The 21358-nt window shown below is 43.2% G+C and overlaps 1 protein-coding gene across 5 annotated transcripts in view; it reads left to right on the forward strand.

The window, feature by feature from the left end:
- FHOD3 (formin homology 2 domain containing 3) overlaps nt 1-21358 on the forward strand; it is a 507914-nt gene that overhangs the window by 69982 nt on the left and 416574 nt on the right. For all 5 annotated transcript variants that reach the window (XM_054461095.2, XM_054461096.2, XM_054461098.2 and 2 more), the window contains exon 3: nt 6293-6357. In XM_054461095.2, the coding sequence (XP_054317070.2) occupies nt 6293-6357 (65 nt within the window). The remainder of the gene's footprint in view (nt 1-6292; nt 6358-21358) is intronic.

A 21358-nucleotide genomic window follows, 5' to 3' on the forward strand; every position in this document is an offset into this window, starting at 1 on the left:
GGAAGTGGCTGAAAGAACAGTAATATCAACAAGGGTATTACCTAACGTTATTCAGCATTTATCACGTGCCAGCCATGTCCACAGCATGTTACTTGCATTGATTGATTGAATTCTTACAGCCTCAGGAGAAGGTAGACGTTATCTTATTTTACAGACAATAAAGCCAAAGCTCAGAGAGGTTAAGTAACTTGTCCAAGATCACACAGCTGGCTTCAGAGTCGATGTTTTTCTACCTCTACAGTCTGCCAGGGGAGAACAGAACACACCTGGAGATTAATGTAGTGGCAACTGCCTCTCTTGCTTAAACTTTGAGCTTCTGGGCAAGTTAATCTTAGCTAGCACTGTCCTTTTACTAGCTGATGACTGGTTCAAATCCTCCTCCATCTCTTTATCCCTGAGATGGACTGCCAGTTGAGCCCCACAGCTCCAGAAGCTTACTAAGAGCTTTTTACTCCTGGGGCAACTGTTGAGGGGGCCCTTGTCCCTGCTTTTGCCAGATGGTGAAACATCTGTTTCTATCCTTGACTGAAACTATAGTTTATTTCTTCTAATTTAAGTGGAGGAGTACTTGGGAGCATTGATTCCACTGTTGGTTGCTAGAGAAAGTCATCAAGCTTCTGGCTCTATACCACTCAATAAAATAATGTAAGCACTTGTTCTTATAGTCACAAAGGGCTTTATGTGTTACTCTTGTAAAAAGGCTCCCTTGAGACACAGGGTCAGAACTGAAACACACAGGTTTCTCTGAGCCTTAGTTGGTTAAACCAGACTTTTCCCAAGGCCACTGATATTATTGTAACAGAAATCTGTGTATTCTGAGAAGGCAGGACGTTTCAGAACGTTCTTTTAGCGGTAGTGCCGTCGTGTCCCTGGTGCGTGTGCCTCCATAGGGGTTTCCTTGAGTTGCTTATCTATTTTAGATAGTCCCCTTGGCACTTGGGTAGCCTTGGCCTTGGCCTTGGTTGTGAGCACCCCATTGGTTGTGGCTGCCTGCTCTAAAGAGTGGCTGTTCAGAAGCTGGTGATGTTTCCCTGGCAGTGGCTGTGCTGATAGGAAAGGAATCCGAGTCTCCCTGGGGAGATTAAGGTCAAGCTGAGCCACCTTGCCTTCTGGGTCACTGGATTCTGGGTACATGGTTCATTCCACTTCATCTTGCTGCAAAAACGCAGACTCAAAAGGAGTGGCAGATGCAAAGCTAACCCGGAATGCTGGTATCAGGGAGAAAAGGATGGCTAAGGTACTTATAGTAAATACATACTGACAGCCTCTCTTTGGAATGTGGAAGCCCTATGAAGGCAGATATCAAATTTTGTATTAGTCAGGGTTCTCCAGAGACACAGAACCAAGAGAATATCTGTCTATCTGATATGGATTGGCTCTGTGTCCCCAACCGAACCTCATCTCAAATTGTAATCGTCACGTGTGGAGGGAGGGACCTGGTGGGAGGTGATTGAATCATGGAGGCAGTTTCCCCCATGTTGTTCTCATGATAGTGAGTGAATTCTCATGAGATCTTAGGTTTTAAAAGTGTTTGGCAGTCCACCCCCCATCCCTCCCCACCGCTTTCTCCCCAGCCACCTTGTGAAGAAGGTGCTTCTTTCCCTTTCCCTTCCACCATGATGGTGAATTTCCTGAGGCCTCCCCAGCCATGTGGAACTGTGAGGCAGTAGAACCTCTTTCCTTATAAATTAGCCAGTCTCAGGCAGTTCTTTAGAGCAGTGTGAAAACGGACCAATTCATATTCTCTCTCTCTCTCATCTGTGTAATCTATCTATCTAGAAATATTTATTTTTAAGGAAATGGCTCATGCAGTTGTGGGGACTGGCAAATCTGAAACCTTCAGGGCAGGCTAGCAGGCTGGAAATGCAGGTAGGATTTCTATATTCCTGTCTTAAAGCTCCATATACTTTGTGCATCTCATAGAGTACATCTCATATGTATGTATGAGTTCAGAAAATAATAGTCCAAAGATACAAATCTTGAGAGATTGTCCATGTGAATTCACTGTAAGCAGCTTAGCATCCTTTCTCCCTGATATTGGCACCAGTAGAATGAGGGAATGAATGAGAGGAGCACACATCTGGGGGGCAGCTCTGCGGAGGTGATAGGGGCACTGACTCTAGGGTCAGACTGCCTGGGTTGAGTCTGAGCTCTGTCGCTTTCTAGCTGTGTGATTTCAGTTCCATTGCTTAACTTTTCTGGGCCTCGATTTCCTTATCTTTAGAATGTCAATAATGTTATCTACCTGTATTTGTCCATTTTCACACTGCTGTAAAGATGTACCTGAGACTGGGTAATTTATAAAGAAAGAGGTTTAATTGACTCACAGTTCTGCGTGGCTGGGGAGGCCTCAGGAAACTTAGAATCATGGCAGAAGGTGAAGGAGAAGCAAAGGCACATCTTACATGGTGGCAGGTGAGAGTGAGTGAGAAAGTAAAGTGGGAAGAGCTCCTTACAAAACCATCAGATTTTATGAGAACTCACTCACTATCACAAGAACAGCATGGGGGAAACCACCACCCTGATCCAATCACCTTCCACCAGGTCCCTCCCTCACACCTGGGGATTACAAGTCCAGATGAGATTTGGGTGGGGACACAAAGCCTAACCATATCACTACGTCATAGAAATTTTCTGAATACTAAATCTGTAAAAAGTACTTAGAACCTCATCTGGTGCATGATAAGCATTCCATAAATGTTAACAACTATTATTATTTATGAACCGAAACTGACATAGTGTCCCATAGTGGGGAAGGGAGTATGCCTATGATTCTTTAATTTTCCTTTGAAAGTTTTAGCCATGAAAGAAGAAAAGGGTGTATTTACTGGAAAGGCAGGGATAAAATGATTATCTTTAAACAGATATGATTATTTCCCTAAAAGAAGCCAAAGGACTTAGCAAAAAGATTTTTAGAATCAGTGGTAGCAGGGAAATGGCCATATGTAAAAGAAATACATAAATGTGAAACTTTCTCCAATATGTCAGTTTTAACTAATTAGAAAATATAGTGGTGGAGGGAAGCTACCAAATTTAAAGGGACCTTATGGTGGATGTCCTTTGTTTTATTTTATTTAAACACACACACACATACACATATATATATATATATATAGAGAGAGAGAGAGAGCAAGCAATATGTGAAAATACAATAAGACCAAATAAGGTTTTCCTAAGAAGTCAAGAAGACTTATGTATATGTGTAAATATAATATATATGTTATATATGTGTAAAACTATTATATTGGACTCTGTAATTCTTGAACTCTAAGGGATGAGTCTTATATGGTCCTGTTGTATTATTTTTACATATTGCATAATTTGATTTCTCAATATTTTCTTAGATTTTTGCATCTTAGATTTTCAGTGTGTCTTTTTGGTTAGGTTTTAGTACTGAGGTTACACCAGTTCCCTAAAAAACCAGGGACTCTCTTTATCCTTTGTAAGCCTTAGAGGTGGTTATACAGTGAGGCAATTGTGCAGTGAAAGGCAGGATGGTGCAGGTGACCGTGGAGTCAGATTCTGTGCTTTCAACCCTGCTTCTGTTTCCACCAGCCCTGTATGCAAGTTACACGATTTCTACAAGCTTTGTTTTCCTCATCTGCAAAATGGACACAGAAGTAGTACCTACATCAGAGGTGGGTGGAAGCAAGGGTAGGGAAGGGTGAGAGGTCACAGATGCACTGTTGTGAACCTGGCTGAATCTGGCCACACTCTCAACCCACTTGCCTCTTCCTTAGCTGGTCCCCTCCTTTTCTCTGAACCTGGGATCTGGGGCCTCCTCCCCACCTCAGCCTGCTTCCACCATCCTTGTTTCCCAGTTCCATGCAGGTTTCTTCATGTATAGGATTTTGTGTACAGCAGAAGATAAGGTAGGAGCTAGAATATTGAAGCAGAGGAATTGTAAGTGATTAAACTTCTAAAAAAAAAAAATAGGACTTTTTTTTTTCTTCTATGCTCTCTTAATCTCCATTAGGGTTTAGCTTAACAAACCAATTGCCTGGTTTCTCAGCATCCGGAAAAGATAACCCCCCCAGGATGGTGGGCTTGCTGGGTCTTGGCAGTCATAGTTTTCATTGAGGGGCCTAGAATCCCAGGGTGACCACCCTACACGCTTACTGTGGGTCTAGAGAATTATGTGGGGAAACACACACTCAAAGTGCAACTTTGCAGTTGTTTGAAGATACAAGAAGGGGCAACCAATGGACTCTTTGTGAAATTCTCCAGAACTTGGGGCATTCTGAAATGTCTTCCGTGGCCAGCTCATGCTTTTTCTCTCTCTGGGCATCTATAGCATGTTCTTTGTCTGCTATTCATTTGACATTTACCATTGACTTATAACTGCTGGTAATGCGAATTACAGAAAATCCTTGAGATTGGAAGACTAGGATTTACTGTTTCTAATAGTTAGATCCTGGCCCCCCGGCAGGGGTTCACTGATTTTCTGCTCCTACCTGCTGTCCCCGCTACCCCAGAAAACCTTTCTTGGCAAGTCAAACAAAAAGCTGTCTATAATTCAATTCTGTGCACTTAAATCAAAACTTTCTTCTGGTCTGGTCAGAAGAGTTGAAGGAGTGTTCATGTCAGGATTTTTGAGAGTGAGAGTTTTTTGTGGAGAATATGTTTTTGTGGAAATATGTGTTTACAGGAATCTTGAACTTGTCTTCTGTAGACATTGTGTATTGGCTGCGAGCTTCTTGAGACTAATGGCTTGCATATAAAAAATGTAAAACAAATGAACAAAGGAAAATGGAGGGGCTCATTGAATTTTGAGGGGACTCTGAATGCAGACTCTACTTGAAGCAGCTGCTCAGCTGGAGGCTACTGCATGCTTTACAATTATGCAGCTGGGTTTCCTTTTTTCTTTAAAAGAATCTATATTAGTCTGTTCTCATACTGCTAATAAAGATATACTCGAGACTGGGTAATTTATAAAGAAAAAGAGGTTTAATGGACTCACAGTTCCTCATTGCTGGGGAGGCCTCACAATTATGGTGGAAGGTGAAAGAAGAGCAAAGGCACATCTTACATGGTGGCAGGCAGGAGAACGTGTGCAGGGGAACTGCCCTTTATCAAACCATCAGATCTCATGAGACTTATTCACTATAACAAGAATGCCCCCATGATTCAGTTCCCTCCCATGACTTGTGGGGATTATGGGAGCTACAATTCAAGATGATATTTGGGTGTAGACACAACCAAATCATATCAGAATCAACAAACCATTGTTTAAACCATACCTCTGTCTCTTACCTGGTTGGAAGAATAAAAAATGTAATTGATGTAGTCATTACTGTGAATTCATAATCACAGTATTTGTAGCGTGCCTTGGTGAGATCTGTGTTCCCTTCTCTCCAAGACAAACACACACCAGGAGGCAGGAAAGCACTGCCAGATTCTGCTATACATTAAGCCCTGGTGGGGAGAGGTGAGGATGGACAGGGAATCCCGCTTCCAAGAACCCTGCCACACTACCTGCTGCCATGCTGTTGGCTGGCTCTGCTTTTCCTTTGTCCACTGCCTTCCCCTTTTCTCCAAACCTCAAAGCCTTTGTTCCTGTTGGGTAGCCAGGACTCATGTTTTCTCCCTTTTATCTCCTTCTACCAACTGCTCTGTGCTTTGGTTCCTCTCTGCATAAAGTAGGATGGGCCCTAGTGGGAGTGGAACTGGGGAGGTCTGCCCTTTTTGTTCCTCATGAGAAATGCAGTGAGAAGGAAGCAGAGGTGAGATGGGGTGTTGTGTAAATTGGCATTTCTGCTAATAAGTAGTCTGTAAGCCTTCTTTTGTAGATTCCCATTTTCCTGTAAAAGTGCAAGAGAAAAGCCAACACAGTCTTGAACTGATACACAGTAAAGCAGTTCTGATTACTCCATGAGGTGTTCCCATTTCCTATATCTGCCCCCACCCCCACAAAAAGGTAAAAATAGCCATGAGAATGATCAAGCAGATTTGTGTTGTTACATTCCAGGAATTTCACTTCATGGACACAGATTTTAAAATTTTCCCAACATGGTCAAGCATGACTACGTGCAGACTCTGGATGGAATGAATCGATGGAGCTTGGGCAGTGAGATGCATGTGCCAAACCAACAAAGTCAGACTTCCTTATTTTATTTTTGTGAAAGTCCTGTGATGTCAACATTATTTCAGGATAGATTCTTGTTCAGTGTGGGTCTCTGCTTCTCTGGATTCCCACTTAAGTGGGTATGTCAGAACCTTCACGTGGATTGACAGCACGTGAGATGTCTCTGCTGACTCCTCTGATGCCCTGTTTTGTCTCCTGTCTCTTTAGGCGGGGCAAGAAGCACAGCATCATCCTAAGGACGCAGCTGTCTGTGAGGGTCCATGCCTGCATCGGTGAGTGACACCTGCCCTCAGGAACTAAATGTATGATGAAAAATGCGACTTATGGGAATAAAATAAAGATTCACTGTTATGCTATCTGTTTGCACTAGCCCCTATCATGAGTTCTTAGAGTTTTAGTGAAACAATTTCCAGCAATGATTTTTGAAGGCCTGTTTCATTCCAGCTTCCTCTGCTGTTTGGTTAGTGACTGGAGTGTGAGGTAAGACAGCTTGCTGGTGAGGTGCCTTTTGGCAGTGCTGGGGGAGATGAGGTTCTTCTGGGGACTGTGCCATTGTGAGCCTCTAGCGCATTGACCTGATCTTCACGTGCCTCCTGGTGGCTCTGTGAGGCATGCCTGTGGGCAAGTGGAGTCTGGGGCTCCAGGTTGTTATCAGGTGACTAAAAGGAAACTTGGGTCAGTGCAGGATGAGGGTACATGTGGATACAGGGCAAGATGCTCTTAAGCGAGCAAACGTATTTGTGGTTCAGAATGGCTTGCTGCGGGAGGCCCAGTTTCCTCCTGGTAATGGGCCAAGTTGCAGCAAGAATATAATGTCATCAGAAGGAAAAAAAAAAAAGTAAATTTCACTGTATGCCTAGAAGTTTTTAGTATCTGAGTAATTTTGCTTTTGTTTAATGTATGGTGTGGTCTTCATTTAATTGTCTAATCAAAAGAGCATAGATCATTCTGTTGAGTCCTAGTCTGTACCCGAAACATATTCATGGGTGGAGTGAAGGAAATTATTTCCGGTCCCTCCTTCACTCTGCTTCCCTATTGGAGACCCAGGGATGGGGAGACCCAGGGCTGGAGATGGAGGGAAATCCGTGTGATTTCACTTCATTTGGTGTGGAGGGTGGTAAGGTTGCAAAAGTGTCTTGAGTAACAACCTTTGCCTCACTCTGCAGCTAGAGAATAATTGTGCAGGTGACTCAAACTTCAGGGACTGAAAGGTCAGGGTGTCAGGAGGATTGGTAATCTTGTTGGAAACAAAGTAAGATCTGTAGGACCTCCAGCCAACATTGACTATTCTGCTTCTCAACTGCTTGTAGCACTTAGTAACTGTACAATGTATATGGGCACTTATATTAAATCAGTGGCTTTTTTATTACCTGCTTCATGTTTTCCCAGTGATTTCATATGTGTAAATCATGTCTATCTAAAGGAAAGGTCTGTGACACGACTTTGGATAAACTTCCCCCTTACCCTCATCCCAGATCTAGAACAAATCCAGGCACATAACATATCATGAACACTGTTGAAGTTAAATGTTGAAACACAGTTGATAACTATGAGAAATTTGGGACATGAATATGAATTGTTTTTTCCCAGGAATAGTAAGGTGGCAGAAAGCAGACTTGCATGAAAATGAGCTCAATCCAAATCGAAATGAGCTAACTCCTTTTAAGGAAACTCAGTCCTTTGCAGTATGTACTCAAATATTTCAGGTACAGGATTTTTTAAAAACAAGTTCTGTGTCATCGACTTGTCTTATGAACTTCTGTATCCTATCGTCCCATGTGATAGATGTAAGATGTGTGACATCTTATCCTGTGGCATGCTGAGCACCGACAGCCCCTCAAGCCCACACTCAACCAGGACACACATGCTCCCTGCTCTAGGGGTTGACCTGGGGCTTGTGGAGTCAGTGTGCTTGCTCACAAACCTCTTTATGCCAATTGCACTGGTTATCAGAATTATGTAATTTAATGAAATAGTACCAAATATTTCATAAACTAAATATGACTACATAAAGGTCACTGCTTCTTTGAAAGTTCACTATTTTGGAAAACACTCAAAATTAGTCACTACAGAAGCATTTCTGTCAATGTAAATGTGTTATGATAACTATAAAAGGTGAGGGTGAATATTATAAAAATCTAAGAGGATTCTACTCTTCATAAGCATCTTCAGCTGTGCTGGACTTCAGAGAAACTAGACTGGAAATCAGACCTTGTTATTGGAGTGAGTTGTAAAAGAAGGTCTACGCGGAATTCCAATGGGCAGATCCTTATTCAGAGAACTATTTGTGCCTCATCACAGGTAGACCAGCATGTTTCACCACAATAGCTGCGAGTTCAAAATGTTTTAAGGTCTTGTTTATGTTTATATATTTTTTATGTATTGTTTTCTTTTTTTTTTTTTTTTTAAATTATTATTATTATTATTATTATTTTTTCTTTTATTATTATTATTATTATACTTTAGGTTTTATGGTACATGTGCGCAATGTGCAGGTAAGTTACATATGTATACATGTGCCATGCTGGTGCGCTGCACCCACCAACTTGTCATCTAGCATTAGGTATATCTCCCAATGCTATCCCTCCCCCCTCCCCCCACCCCACAACAGTCCCCAAAGTGTGATGTTCCCCTTCCTGTGTCCATGTGTTCTCATTGTTCAATTCCCACCTATGAGTGAGAATATGCGGTGTTTGGTTTTTTGTTCTTGCGATAGTTTACTGAGAATGATGATTTCCAGTTTCATCCATGTCCCTACAAAGGACATGAACTCATCATTTTTTATGGCTGCATAGTATTCCATGGTGTATATGTGCCACATTTTCTTAATCCAGTCTATCATTGCTGGACATTTGGGTTGGTTCCAAGTCTTTGCTATTGTGAATAATGCAGCAATAAACATACGTGTGCATGTGTCTTTATAGCAGCATGATTTATAGTCCTTTGGGTATATACCCAGTAATGGGATGGCTGGGTCGAATGGAATTTCTAGTTCTAGATCCCTGAGGAATCGCCACACTGACTTCCACAAGGGTTGAACTAGTTTACACGCCCACCAACAGTGTAAAAGTGTTCCTATTTCTCCACATCCTCTCCAGCACCTGTTGTTTCCTGACTTTTTAATGATTGCCATTCTAGCTGGTGTGAGATGGTATCTCATTGTGGTTTTGATTTGCATTTCTCTGATGGCCAGTGATGGTGAGCATTTTTTCATGTGTTTTTTGGCTGCATAAATGTCTTCTTTTGAGAAGTGTCTGTTCATGTCCTTCGCCCACTTTTTGATGGGGTTGTTTGTTTTTTTCTTGTAAATTTGTTGGAGTTCATTGTAGATTCTGGATATTAGCCCTTTGTCAGATGAGTAGGTTGCGAAAATTTTCTCCCATTTTGTAGGTTGCCTGTTCACTCTGATGGTAGTTTCCTTTGCTGTGCAGAAGCTCTTTAGTTTAATTAGATCCCATTTGTCAATTTTGGCTTTTGTTGCCATTGCTTTTGGTGTTTTAGACATGAAGTCCTTGCCCATGCCTATGTCCTGAATGGTAATGCCTAGGTTTTCTTCTAGGGTTTTTATGGTTTTAGGTCTAACATTTAAGTCTTTAATCCATCTTGAATTGATTTTTGTATAAGGTGTAAGGAAGGGATCCAGTTTCAGCTTTCTACATATGGCTAGCCAGTTTTCCCAGCACCATTTATTAAATAGGGAATCCTTTCCCCATTTCTTGTTTTTGTCAGGTTTGTCAAAGATCAGATACTTGTAGATATGTGGCATTATTTCTGACGGCTCTGTTCTGTTCCATTGATCTATATCTCTGTTTTGGTACCAGTACCATGCTGTTTTGGTTACTGTAGCCTTGTAGTACAGTTTGAAGTCAGGTAGTGTGATGCCTCCAGCTTTGTTCTTTTGGCTTAGGATTGACTTGGCGATGCGGGCTCTTTTTTGGTTCCATATGAACTTTAAAGTAGTTTTTTCCAATTCTGTGAAGAAAGTCATTGGTAGCTTGATGGGGATGGCATTGAATCTGTAAATTACCTTGGGAAGGATGGCCATTTTCATGATATTGATTCTTCCTACCCATGAGCATGGAATGTTCTTCCATTTGTTTGTATCCTCTTTTATTTCCTTGAGCAGTGGTTTGTAGTTCTCCTTGAAGAGGTCTTTCACATCCCTTGTAAGTTGGATTCCTAGGTATTTTATTCTCTTTGAAGCAATTGTGAATGGGAGTTCACTCATGATTTGGCTCTCTGTTTGTCTGTTATTGATGTATAAGAATGCTTGTGGTTTTTGCACATTGATTTTGTATCCTGAGACTTTGCTGAAGTTGCTTATCAGCTTAAGGAGATTTTGGGCTGAGACAATGGGGTTTTCTAGATATACTATCATGTCATCTGCAAACAAGGACAATTTGACTTCCTCTTTTCCTAATTGAATACCCTTGATTTCCTTCTCCTGCCTAATTGCCCTGGCCAGAACTTCCAACACTATGTTGAATAGAAGTGGCGAGAGAGGGCATCCCTGTCTTGTGCCAGTTTTCAAAGGGAATGCTTCCAGTTTTTGCCCATTCAGTACGATATTGGCTGTGGGTTTGTCATAAATAGCTCTTATTATTTTGAGATACGTCCCATCAATTCCTAATTTATTGAGAGTTTTTAGCATGAAGGGTTGTTGAATTTTGTCAAAGGCCTTTTCTGCATCTATTGAGATAATCATGTGGTTTTTGTCTTTGGTTCTATTTATATGCTGGATTACATTTATTGATTTGCGTATATTGAACCAGCCTTGCATCCCAGGGATGAAGCCCACTTGATCATGGTGGATAAGCTTTTTGATGTGCTGCTGGATTCTGTTTGCCAGTATCTTATTGAGGATTTTTGCATCAATGTTCATCAAGGATATTGGTCTAAAATTCTCTTTTTTGGTTGTGTCTCTGCCAGGCTTTGGTATCAGGATGATGCTGGCCTCATAAAATGAGTTAGGGAGGATTCCCTCTTTTTCTATTGATTGGAATAGTTTCAGAAGGAATGGTACCAGCTCCTCCTTGTACCTCTGGTAGAATTCGGCTGTGAACCCATCTGGTCCTGGACTTTTTTTGGTTGGTAAGCTATTGATTATTGCCACAATTTCAGATCCTGTTATTGGTCTATTCAGAGATTCAACTTCTTCCTGGTTTAGTCTTGGGAGGGTGTATGTGTTGAGGAATTTATCCATTTCTTCTAGATTTTCTAGTTTATTTGCATAGAGGTGTTTGTAATATTCTCTGATGGTAGTTTGTATTTCTGTGGGATTGGTGGTGATATCCCCTTTATCATTTTTTATTGCATCTATTTGATTCTTCTCTCTTTTTTTCTTTATTAATCTTGCTAGCGGTCTATCAATTTTGTTGATCCTTTCAAAAAACCAGCTCCTGGATTCATTTATTTTTTGAAGGGTTTTTTGTGTCTCTATTTCCTTCAGTTCTGCTCTGATTTTAGTTATTTCTTGCCTTCTGCTAGCTTTTGAATGTGTTTGCTCTTGCTTTTCTAGTTCTTTTAATTGTGATGTTAGGGTGTCAATTTTGGATCTTTCCTGCTTTCTCTTGTGGGCATTTAGTGCTATAAATTTCCGTCTACACACTGCTTTGAATGCATCCCAGAGATTCTGGTATGTTGTGTCTTTGTTCTCGTTGGTTTCAAAGAACATCTTTATTTCTGCCTTCATTTCGTTATGTACCCAGTAGTCATTCAGGAGCAGGTTGTTCAGTTTCCACGTAGTTGAGCAGTTTTGAGTGAGATTCTTAATCCTGAGTTCTAGCTTGATTGCACTGTGATCTGAGAGACAGTTTGTTACAATTTCTGTTCTTTTACATTTATTGAGGAGATCTTTACTTCCAAGTATATGGTCAATTTTGGAATAGGTGTGGTGTGGTGCTGAAAAAAATGTATATTCTGTTGATTTGGGGTGGAGAGTTCTGTAGATGTCTATTAGGTCTGCTTGGTGCAGAGCTGAGTTCAATTCCTGGGTATCCTTGTTGACTTTCTGTCTCGTTGATCTGTCTAATGTTGACGGTGGGGTGTTAAAGTCTCCCATTATTAATGTGTGGGAGTCTAAGTCTCTTTGTAGGTCACTCAGGACTTGCTTTATGAATCTGGGTGCTCCTGTATTGGGTGCATATATATTTAGGATAGTTAGCTCTTCTTGTTGAATTAATCCCTTTACCATTATGTAATGGCCTTCTTTGTCTCTTTTGATCTTTGTTGGTTTAAAGTCTGTTTTATCAGAGACTAGGATTGCAACCCCTGCCTTTTTTTGTTTTCCATTTGCTTGGTAGATCTTCCTCCATCCTTTTATTTTGAGCCTATGTGTGTCTCTGCACGTGAGATGGGTTTCCTGAATACAGCACACTGATGGGTCTTGAGTCTTTATCCAATTTGCCAGTCTGTGTCTTTTAATTGGAGCATTTAGTCCATTTACATTTAAAGTTAATATTGTTATGTGTGAATCTGATCCTGTCATTATGATGTTAGCTGGATATTTTTCTCGTTAGTTGATGCAGTCTCTTCCTAGTCTCGATGGTCTTTACATTTCGGTATGATTTTGCAGTGGCTGGTACCGGTTGTGCCTTTCCATGTTTAGTGCTTCCTTCAGGAGCTCTTTTAGGGCAGGCCTGGTGGTGACAAAATCTCTCAGCATTTGCTTGTCTGTAAAGTATTTTATTTCTCCTTCACTTATGAAGCTTAGTTTGGCAGGATATGAAATTCTGGGTTGAAAATTCTTTTCTTTAAGAATGTTGAATATTGGCCCCCACTCTCTTCTGGCTTGTAGGGTTTCTGCCGAGAGATCCGCTGTTAGTCTGATGGGCTTCCCTTTGATGGTAACCCGACCTTTCTCTCTGGCTGCCCTTAACATTTTTTCCTTCATTTCAACTTTGGTGAATCTGACAATTATGTGTCTTGGAGTTGCTCTTCTCGAGGAGTATCTTTGTGGCGTTCTCTGTATTTCCTGAATCTGAATGTTGGCCTGCCTTGCTAGATTGGGGAAGTTCTCCTGGATAATATCCTGCAGAGTGTTTTCCAACTTGTTTCCATTCTCCCCGTCACTTTCAGGTACACCAATCAGACGTAGATTTGGTCTTTTCACATAGTCCCACATTTCTTGGAGGCTTTGCTCGTTTCTTTTTATTCTTTTTTCTCTAAACTTCCCTTCTCGCTTCATTTCATTCATTTCATCTTCCAGGGCTGATACCCTTTCTTCCATTTGATCGCATCGGCTCCTGAGGCTTCTGCATTCTTCACGTAGTTCTCGAGCCTTGGTTTTCAGCTCCATCAGCTCCTTTAAGCACTTCTCTGTATTGGTTATTCTAGTTATACATTCTTCTAAATTTTTTTCAAAGTTTTCAACTTCTTTGCCTTTGGTTTGAATATCCTCCCGTAGCTCGGAGTAATTTGATCGTCTGAAGCCTTCTTCTCTCAGCTCGTCAAAGTCATTCTCCGTCCAGCTTTGTTCCGTTGCTGGTGAGGAACTGCGTTCCTTTGGAGGAGGAGAGGTACTCGGGTTTTTAGAGTTTCCAGTTTTTCTGCTCTGTTTTTTCCCCATCTTTGTGGTTTTGTCTACTTTTGGTCTTTGATGATGGTGATGTACAGATGGGTTTTTGGTGTGGATGTCCTTTCTGTTAGTTTTCCTTCTAACAGACAGAACCCTCAGCTGCAGGTCTGTTGGAGTACCTGGCCGGCCGTGTGAGGTGTCAGTCTGCCCCTGCTGGGGGATGCCTCCCAGTTAGGCTGCTCGGGGGTCAGGGGTCAGGAACCCACTTGAGGAGGCAGTCAGCCGGTTCTCAGATCTCCAGCTGCGTGCTGGGAGAACCACTGCTCTCCTCACAGCTGTCAGACAGGGACATTTAAGTCTGCAGAGGTTACTGCTGTCTTTTTGTTTGTCTGTGCCCTGCCCTTAGAGGTGGAGCCTACAGAGGCAGGCAGGCCTCCTTGAGCTGTGGTGGGCTCCACCCAGTTCAAGCTTCCAGGCTGCTTTGTTTACCTAAGCGAGCCTGGGCAATGGCGGGCGCCCCTCCCCCAGCCTCGCTGCCGACTTGCTGTTTGATCTCAGACTGCTGTGCTAGCAATCAGCGAGACTCCGTGGGCGTAGGACCCTCTGAGCCAGGTGCGGGCTATACTCTCCTGGGGCACCGTTTCCTAAGCCCGTCAGAAAAGCACAGTATTCGGGTGGGAGTGGCCCGATTTTCCAGGTGCCGTCTGTCACCCCTGGAAGGGGAACTCCCTGACCCCTTGCGCTTCCCGAGTGAGGCAATGCCTCGCCCCTGCTTCGGCTGGCGCACGGTGCGCTCACCCACTGACCTGCGCCCACTGTCTGGCACTCCCTAGTGAGATGAACACGGTACCTCAGATGGAAATGCAGAAATCACCCGTCTTCTGCGTCGCTCGCGCTGGGAGCTGTAGACCGGAGCTGTTCCTATTCGGCCATCTTGGCTCCTCCCTCTTTATGTATTGTTTTCAAAAGGATTTTCTGCTTTAATCAGCTTTTACCATTAATTGCCTTAGGCCTGATTATGTCAGATGAGAGGATTTGGCTGTATAAACTAACAGCAACACCCCAAAAAGGAAAAGTTTTTCCTTTGTATTAAAAGCCTTTTTTTAAATTCCATTTCCTACTATTAGCAAGATCTGGAATAGATTTGTTAGCACTAAATGTTATCCTTTGGTTATGTATAGAAAATGGAATGTGTGCAATCATGTTCATGAAATACCTTCCCCTATTGTGACATATTCTTTCCCTTTCCAAATGGCAATGTTAGATGAGATTTCTTAGGGATAAAGAAAACAATACCTGGAACAATTTTGAGTCAAAATGACAATCGGAAATATGGCAAGGAGAAAATAAACCTTTTTCACATCAGTTGTTTTAGTCTTTGTTTCTTCTCAAGGTTATTTCCCTCTTTACCACAGAAGAAATAGTTGAAATATTAATACTGCAGGCGTGGGGCACAGTGGCTGCTGTCTCAGCCTAGCACCACATGCAACTCCCCTGAAGACGTTCCTTCCACCCACAACTGGACTGGAAGGATCCAGTACCAGGGTTTATCTCCTGGGCTTAAAATGCTATCAAGTAAATGTCTCAAAAATAATGCTTTCCTCACCCTACAGTCTCTTCTCCTTCATTCCTGTTTTTATTAAGTAGAGGAATGTTTAGAATCCAGGATTGCATGTTAATGAGTTGGAGGTGACGCGCTTTTGGAATTCTCCAGTGTTAACTTTGGAACCCAGCACCCTTTGGGATGAGAGTGTGGTGGGTGAGCCTTTATGGTTAGCAGCCCAGCAACCCTCACGAAAAATGAAGGCCCCAGGGGCTCTGCTTCGATGGTTACAGCTAGCAGCTGAAGCAGGTCTTTTCTGATAGTGTAGTGGCTCTGAAGCATTTGGCAGGAGGTTGGAATGAGATTTTGGTATAGAGAGACGCCTCAAACTTTTGTACCTCTGTGCTTTATCTCCACTGTAATTTTTATTTCTTTGTGCGTTTTTGGTATGACCACTTGATATTGCAGCGAACGCTGCACTTGCCTTCTTAATCTAGCTTCGATCTTTCAAAGAAATGAAAATTTTGATAGTCATATCGTGGGCATACACTTACAGATAAGAATTAAGACATGTGATAGACATGAGAAGTCTGCATTTTATGAGGTTAGCTAGAGAAAATAAATTTTTTGGTCTCTGAAAAGTGATCCTGTTTCCAGACACTAGAAAAATGTTCAGAGGGCCAACTGGCTCTGATAACTAAATCTCATCATGAAGAGAAAGAAACTAAAGAATTGTGGGGTAAGGAATGGAATCTAGGATTAAAAAAAATAAGGTTTGAAGTCGTTAGGACCCTAAAGTTAATATGTGAGTGTTTTTTACTGGCTGGCTTTGAAGGCATTTTGTTGGGCTAAAAACTCCTGGGCTTCAATTTTCTGAAGCAGATTTCTGTCTTCCCATTAAGAAAGTAAAACCCTGGCAATTGATTCTCTGGGTTCCAGGAGGCCTGTCCTTTCAAGTGTCCAATATTGAGTTAAACAAAAGTGTAAAATTTGGGTGAAGATTCCAAAATATCATTTATGCTTGCAGCTGTGAAAGAATCCTGGCACAAAGGGCCTTTAGAGGCATTTCAGAATCCTATGAGATGATGAGGTCTGCTTGTGAGGGACAGAGATGAGTCAGGCAGAGGCTGTCAAGGGGGCTGAAGCAGCTGATCTCTGCATAAGATGCATCTAATTACTCAGATGGTCAAGTCACAGGGACAAAGGCAACTTTTAAAGGCAAGAAAATGATATGAGAGAAGGCCACTTCATTAATGCCAGTTTACAGCAACAGAAACATCGACAGCAAAAGCCATCAATGTATAATTTGCAAGGCATTTTTCTTTTGCAGGCCCTATCATGCAGCCATGTGCTTTGCACTATATTGTTATAGCAAAGAGATGAATTATAAACAGTGCAACATTTCCTCAAGAAGAACCTCCTAGTGCAAGAGTAACAAAGGGGATTCATCTCACAGCCAGCCGATTTAGGAGCATTGGCTCCCTGGGGCGCTGTGTTGAGCAAAGTCCTGAGGCTGTGTGCAGTCTTAATGGGAAAGCATCCTGCATCGGTACCCTCTTACAGTGGTGGTGATGGAGGTGGTGTACATATGTGTGCCATGGGGTGGCAGCTCAGGTGAGGTGCAGGTTTTGTCCAGTGCTTGAGCCTCCTGTAGCTGCAGTATAGGGGTCCCTGGGCTTCTGTATTCGAAGGATGGGGAATGGCACTGTAATTCATGACCCCCAACCACTGTCCCCTCTCCTTTCTTCCCAGTCCCTTTCCAGGTTCTGCCCTTCTTCTTCAGCCTCTGAATCTGAGCATGGCTTTTCTCCCACTTCACTGTGTTTTCTGACCAGGCCGGATACCACCTTCCTCCACCTCTGGGTGTCTTTCCCTCTAATCAACTTGAGCTAGTTTCTCATGGCTGAGCCCTCCTGGCTTGCAGGGAGGCCCCCCTCTAGCTTCCTTTTCTGACATTTCACTTGCCCGTAGGGTGGCCTTTGGAAAATTAGCTCAATTCCCATGTGGTCCTTACTGCTTCTTGGCTCTGGGTCAGTTTGGAATTTCCATAAAAACTAGAGGTTTCCTATGGGAAACAGCAAATTGTCTTTTTGACACTCTTGTTCTGACAGCACCTGGGTGCTGTTTCTGTGCTAGCTGGTAAAGATGAGGCCCATGGAGCACTGTGTGCTGAGAGACACGAGGCCTGAATGGTGATGCGTGTGTGCTCGGGCACCTGGCCCCTCTGGGTGCTTGCTGTAGGATCCACACAGATGCAGCTATAGGATCCACACAGATGCAGCTGTAGGATCCACACAGATGCAGCTTGCCCTCTGTGGTCTACTCCATGGCAGACTCCCCACATGCCCGCTGTATGCTGCAGAAAGGGAGCTGACTGCTGCCTGACTGGGAGACACCCCCGTCCCATCCCCTGGCCATCTGTTCCCCTCTTAGCCCACCTGCCCTGCTTTCATTGACTCCAGGCCCTGGACCTGGGCTTCTGGCTGGCTCTGTCCTGCATTCCACAAGAAGCTGCTTCTGCTCCTGTCCTGCCTCTACCATGCAGCTTAGATTTGGAGCTGCAGGTGGTACACCCTCTTTGCCCCATCCCTGGACATCATGGTGGCTAAGCTCACAGTGTCCTTGCTGTGCTCCTCCCTGGTGGCATCAGGTGCATTGAGTCATCACACTTCCTATTTTCTGGTCTTTGATGCCAGGATCCTCTGATTCTCCAGAAGCCCTGGAAACCATCTCTCATTCTTCCAAAGATGTTCATCTTGTTGCAGAGGCTCCTGAGTGGCCAACTGCAGCCTCAGCATGAGATGGGTTTGACACTGAGTCTCCCCTTGCAGCAGGAGACTCCCAGTGCTTGGTCCTTTAAAAATAAAAATAAAAAACCTCCTCTCCTTTACACCCCAAGTCTGTGACCTGTTTCTGCCTGTGGTTCTGTTTTCTAGGTAAAAATGAGCTCTGTGGGTTAATCAGATAAGAACCTCCCATCATCTGTTTCCCATTAATCTGTCACAGCTCCCAGGAGACAGACCCCAAGGCATGCATGTGTCTAGAAGGCCCTTAGGTCTCGGCTGAGGGAGATTTCTTAGGCAGGTCAGCATGTCAGCCTCTGCACTCTGTGTGGGTAGCTGCCTCTAAGTGACCTTCCATCAGACTGGAATCGACAGGTGTGTCCAACCCCTGTCCCCACTGGCACCCTCAGCCACACACACACAAAAAAAAAAAAAAAAAAAAGAGATAGGAAGGATGTAAAACATACTTTAAGGTTTATTAACATACATGAGAGTGTAATTTTTTTTTGTTTTTGTTTTGAGACAAAGTTTTGCTCTTGTTGCCCATGCTGGAGTGCAGTGGCGTGATCTCAGCTCCCTGCAACCTCCACCTTCCCGGGTTCAAGCGATTCTCCTGCCTCAGCCTCCTGAGTAGCTGGAACTACAGGCATGCACCACCACGCCCAGCTATTTTTTTGTATTTTTAGTAAAGACAGGGTTTCACCATGTTGGCCAGGCTGGTCTTGAATTCCTGACCTCAGGTGATCTGCCCACCTCGGTCTCCCAAAGTGCTGGGATTACGGGCATGAGCCACTGTGTCTGGCCAAGTCTAGTCCTTAAATGCTGGGAACCATTCAGTGCTGTCACACGCCTTTCCACACGTTATATTCATATGATATATAACTCGGGATTGATTTCTCACCAAAATGGAAAGAGCAACTAAAGAATGATTTAAAGAGTGGCTTTACCATCTACAGACATGCAGATAAACAGAAATACAGAGGATGAATAAAGAGGAGACACACACTTGTGAGAGAGAGGTAGCGTGGAACCTTCTGGATAGGGCTGGAAGCTCAGGTCAGCTCTGGGAATTATGAAGCACCAAGAGAGGGAAAATGGACAGGAACAATGTGAATTGAATCGCAGGAAAGAAAGCAGATATCTCAGGATCTCTTACGACAGCTTCATTTCATATTTATATTTGGCCTTTTTCCCATTTTGCTTTAATTAAATTATTTATTGCTTCTTTAGGACTTGGTTACCTTTCATCTCTAGGGATCTCGAGGTGTTGGATAATGGAATTTGAGCATTGCCGTGGAGCCATTATCAGTGTGTTTACTCTTCAATGTCCATGTAATTGTTTATATCCTGGTTGGTCACTTAACAAGGAACATGAAAATCTGGCAAACAAAACTGATAATGGAGAATGAAGTCCCATTGATAGGGACGCCTGTAGCAGGTGTTACCAGATAAGTTTAAATCACGCGCTGGCAGTTAGACTCCTACGTTCCTATCCAGCAAAACATCAGTTATATCCAGAAAACAACTTCTGATAGGGGAACCACCCTGGTTTTGACTAGAGTGTCTGCATAAATACTTTTCTCTCACAGGTCTGGCCTGCTTCTGGGGTGTGATGTGAGCTCTAGTGACCAGCTCTGAGTGCCTTTGGCTGTCCCCATGAAGAGACAACTTTATTTTTGGCACTGGACAATCAAAATTTATGTCAGGAAACAAAATGCTTTGTCTTATTTATAGAAATTTTGGTATCCAGAGGGTGTGGGAGTTGAAAAGGAGGATGGATGGTTCAAAAATGTCTTGCTGAAGAAAGTTCTTTGAGGAGTGGGTGCATGTCAATGTATTTTTCACATCTCAACATTTCGGTTGTATTAGAAATACCTAATGGGAAGCATTTTAACTCAGAAAAAAAACATATAGAAAGCATTCATAGTTCAGCAAAACTGCTGCCAGTTCAAGGTTTATTTTAAAGGAGGAAAGAAAGGCATTGGAGAATTGTTACAAGTGCTGTCATCTCAAGCCCATATACTGGAGTAATAGCAACAGAATAAGAAGAAAAGTTAAAAGGTTCTGCTCATTATTTTAGGATAATTGAAAAAAAGGAAACAGATTCTATTAATTGTTCACAGAAGTAACATGACTTATCTGTAATCCCAGTAACTGGATTATGGGCGTGTGGGCAGGAAGAGGCACTATCTTACTAGGATGTAGAGAAATCATTGGGGCAAGGGATACAGCCACGTTTCCAGTCAATACTTCAGTCATCTCCCTTCCTCCCTCCCTCCCTCCCTTCCTTCTTTCCTCCCTCCCTCCCTCACTCCCTTCTTTCCTTCCTCCCTCCCTTCCTTCCTCCCCTCCTTCCCCTCCCTCCCTTCCCTCTCTTCCCTCCCTGCCTCCTTTCCTCTCTCCCCTTTTCCCTTTCTCTCTCTTTCTTTTCCTTTCCTTTCCTTTCTCTCTATCTCTTTCTTTCTTTTAAGAGTCAATGGTCAGTTTAATAACACTCTTAAATTTAGATAATGTATTTACGAGTACTTCAAAAGTTGTAAAATGCTGCGAAGGTTATTAGTTTGAGATAAACTCTACAAGAAAGCTGAAAAAGAAATCCTGTCTACCTCAGCCATTTAAAAAAGTCACATGAGCCCCATTCACTGACTGACACATTTGCAGCTTGGTTCTTTCCCACCCACAGGTTCAGGAGCCCTCGCCACCCCTCCTGAGTCACAGCAGGGGCTTAGACAGGGGGTCCACCAATGGCAAGGCATTTCCTCATGGCCACGGGGCTGGGACGCCATGGGACTAGGGCTGGAGTCTTTCGATTCCCTGGCCAGGTTCTTTGCACTGGCCTGGTGCTCCTCTTTTTAGGCCATTGAAATCGTCTTCAGCCCTTCTCTACAGATACAATTGCCGAGACTGATGCAGCCCTTCTGGTTTGAGAAGTCTGGGAAGTGCTGCCAAAACATCTAAATAAATGTCTTTAGAAACGTTTGCCTAAGTGAAGTTTCAGCAGGCTTCAAAGGATGGTGTTCCGGCTGAGTTCCAGTGTGGTTCACAGATTGCCTTAGAGGAAAGTAAATCAGCTGAGAAAAATGGACTTCACCCTTAAAGAGCTGACTATGTTTGGGAATGCAGCTAAAATTCCTTCTGAGCCAGGCTGCAGATGCCTGGGAGATGGAGCTGGGGCTTCTACGTCCTTTCCAGGCTTCCACTCTGATCAGCTGGACACTGGTCTCTTGTTCTGGCTTCACGATGGGAAGTCCCTGGAAATGGGGTCTCTCACCTGGTCAGAACTGCACTCTGTCCCTGCTGGCTGTAGTAGCTGCCTGAGAGGAGGATGAGGGTGCCAGGCAGAGGCTGCGAGTCCCTGTTCTGGGTTTGGTACCTTGGTCCTGGTCTGAGCTCTGTGAGGTCTGGATTCTGTGCAGGATGGCAACTTGCTC

The sequence above is a fragment of the Pongo pygmaeus genome, chromosome 17, assembly GCF_028885625.2.
Source record: "Pongo pygmaeus isolate AG05252 chromosome 17, NHGRI_mPonPyg2-v2.0_pri, whole genome shotgun sequence".
Taxonomy (NCBI): domain Eukaryota; kingdom Metazoa; phylum Chordata; class Mammalia; order Primates; family Hominidae; genus Pongo; species Pongo pygmaeus.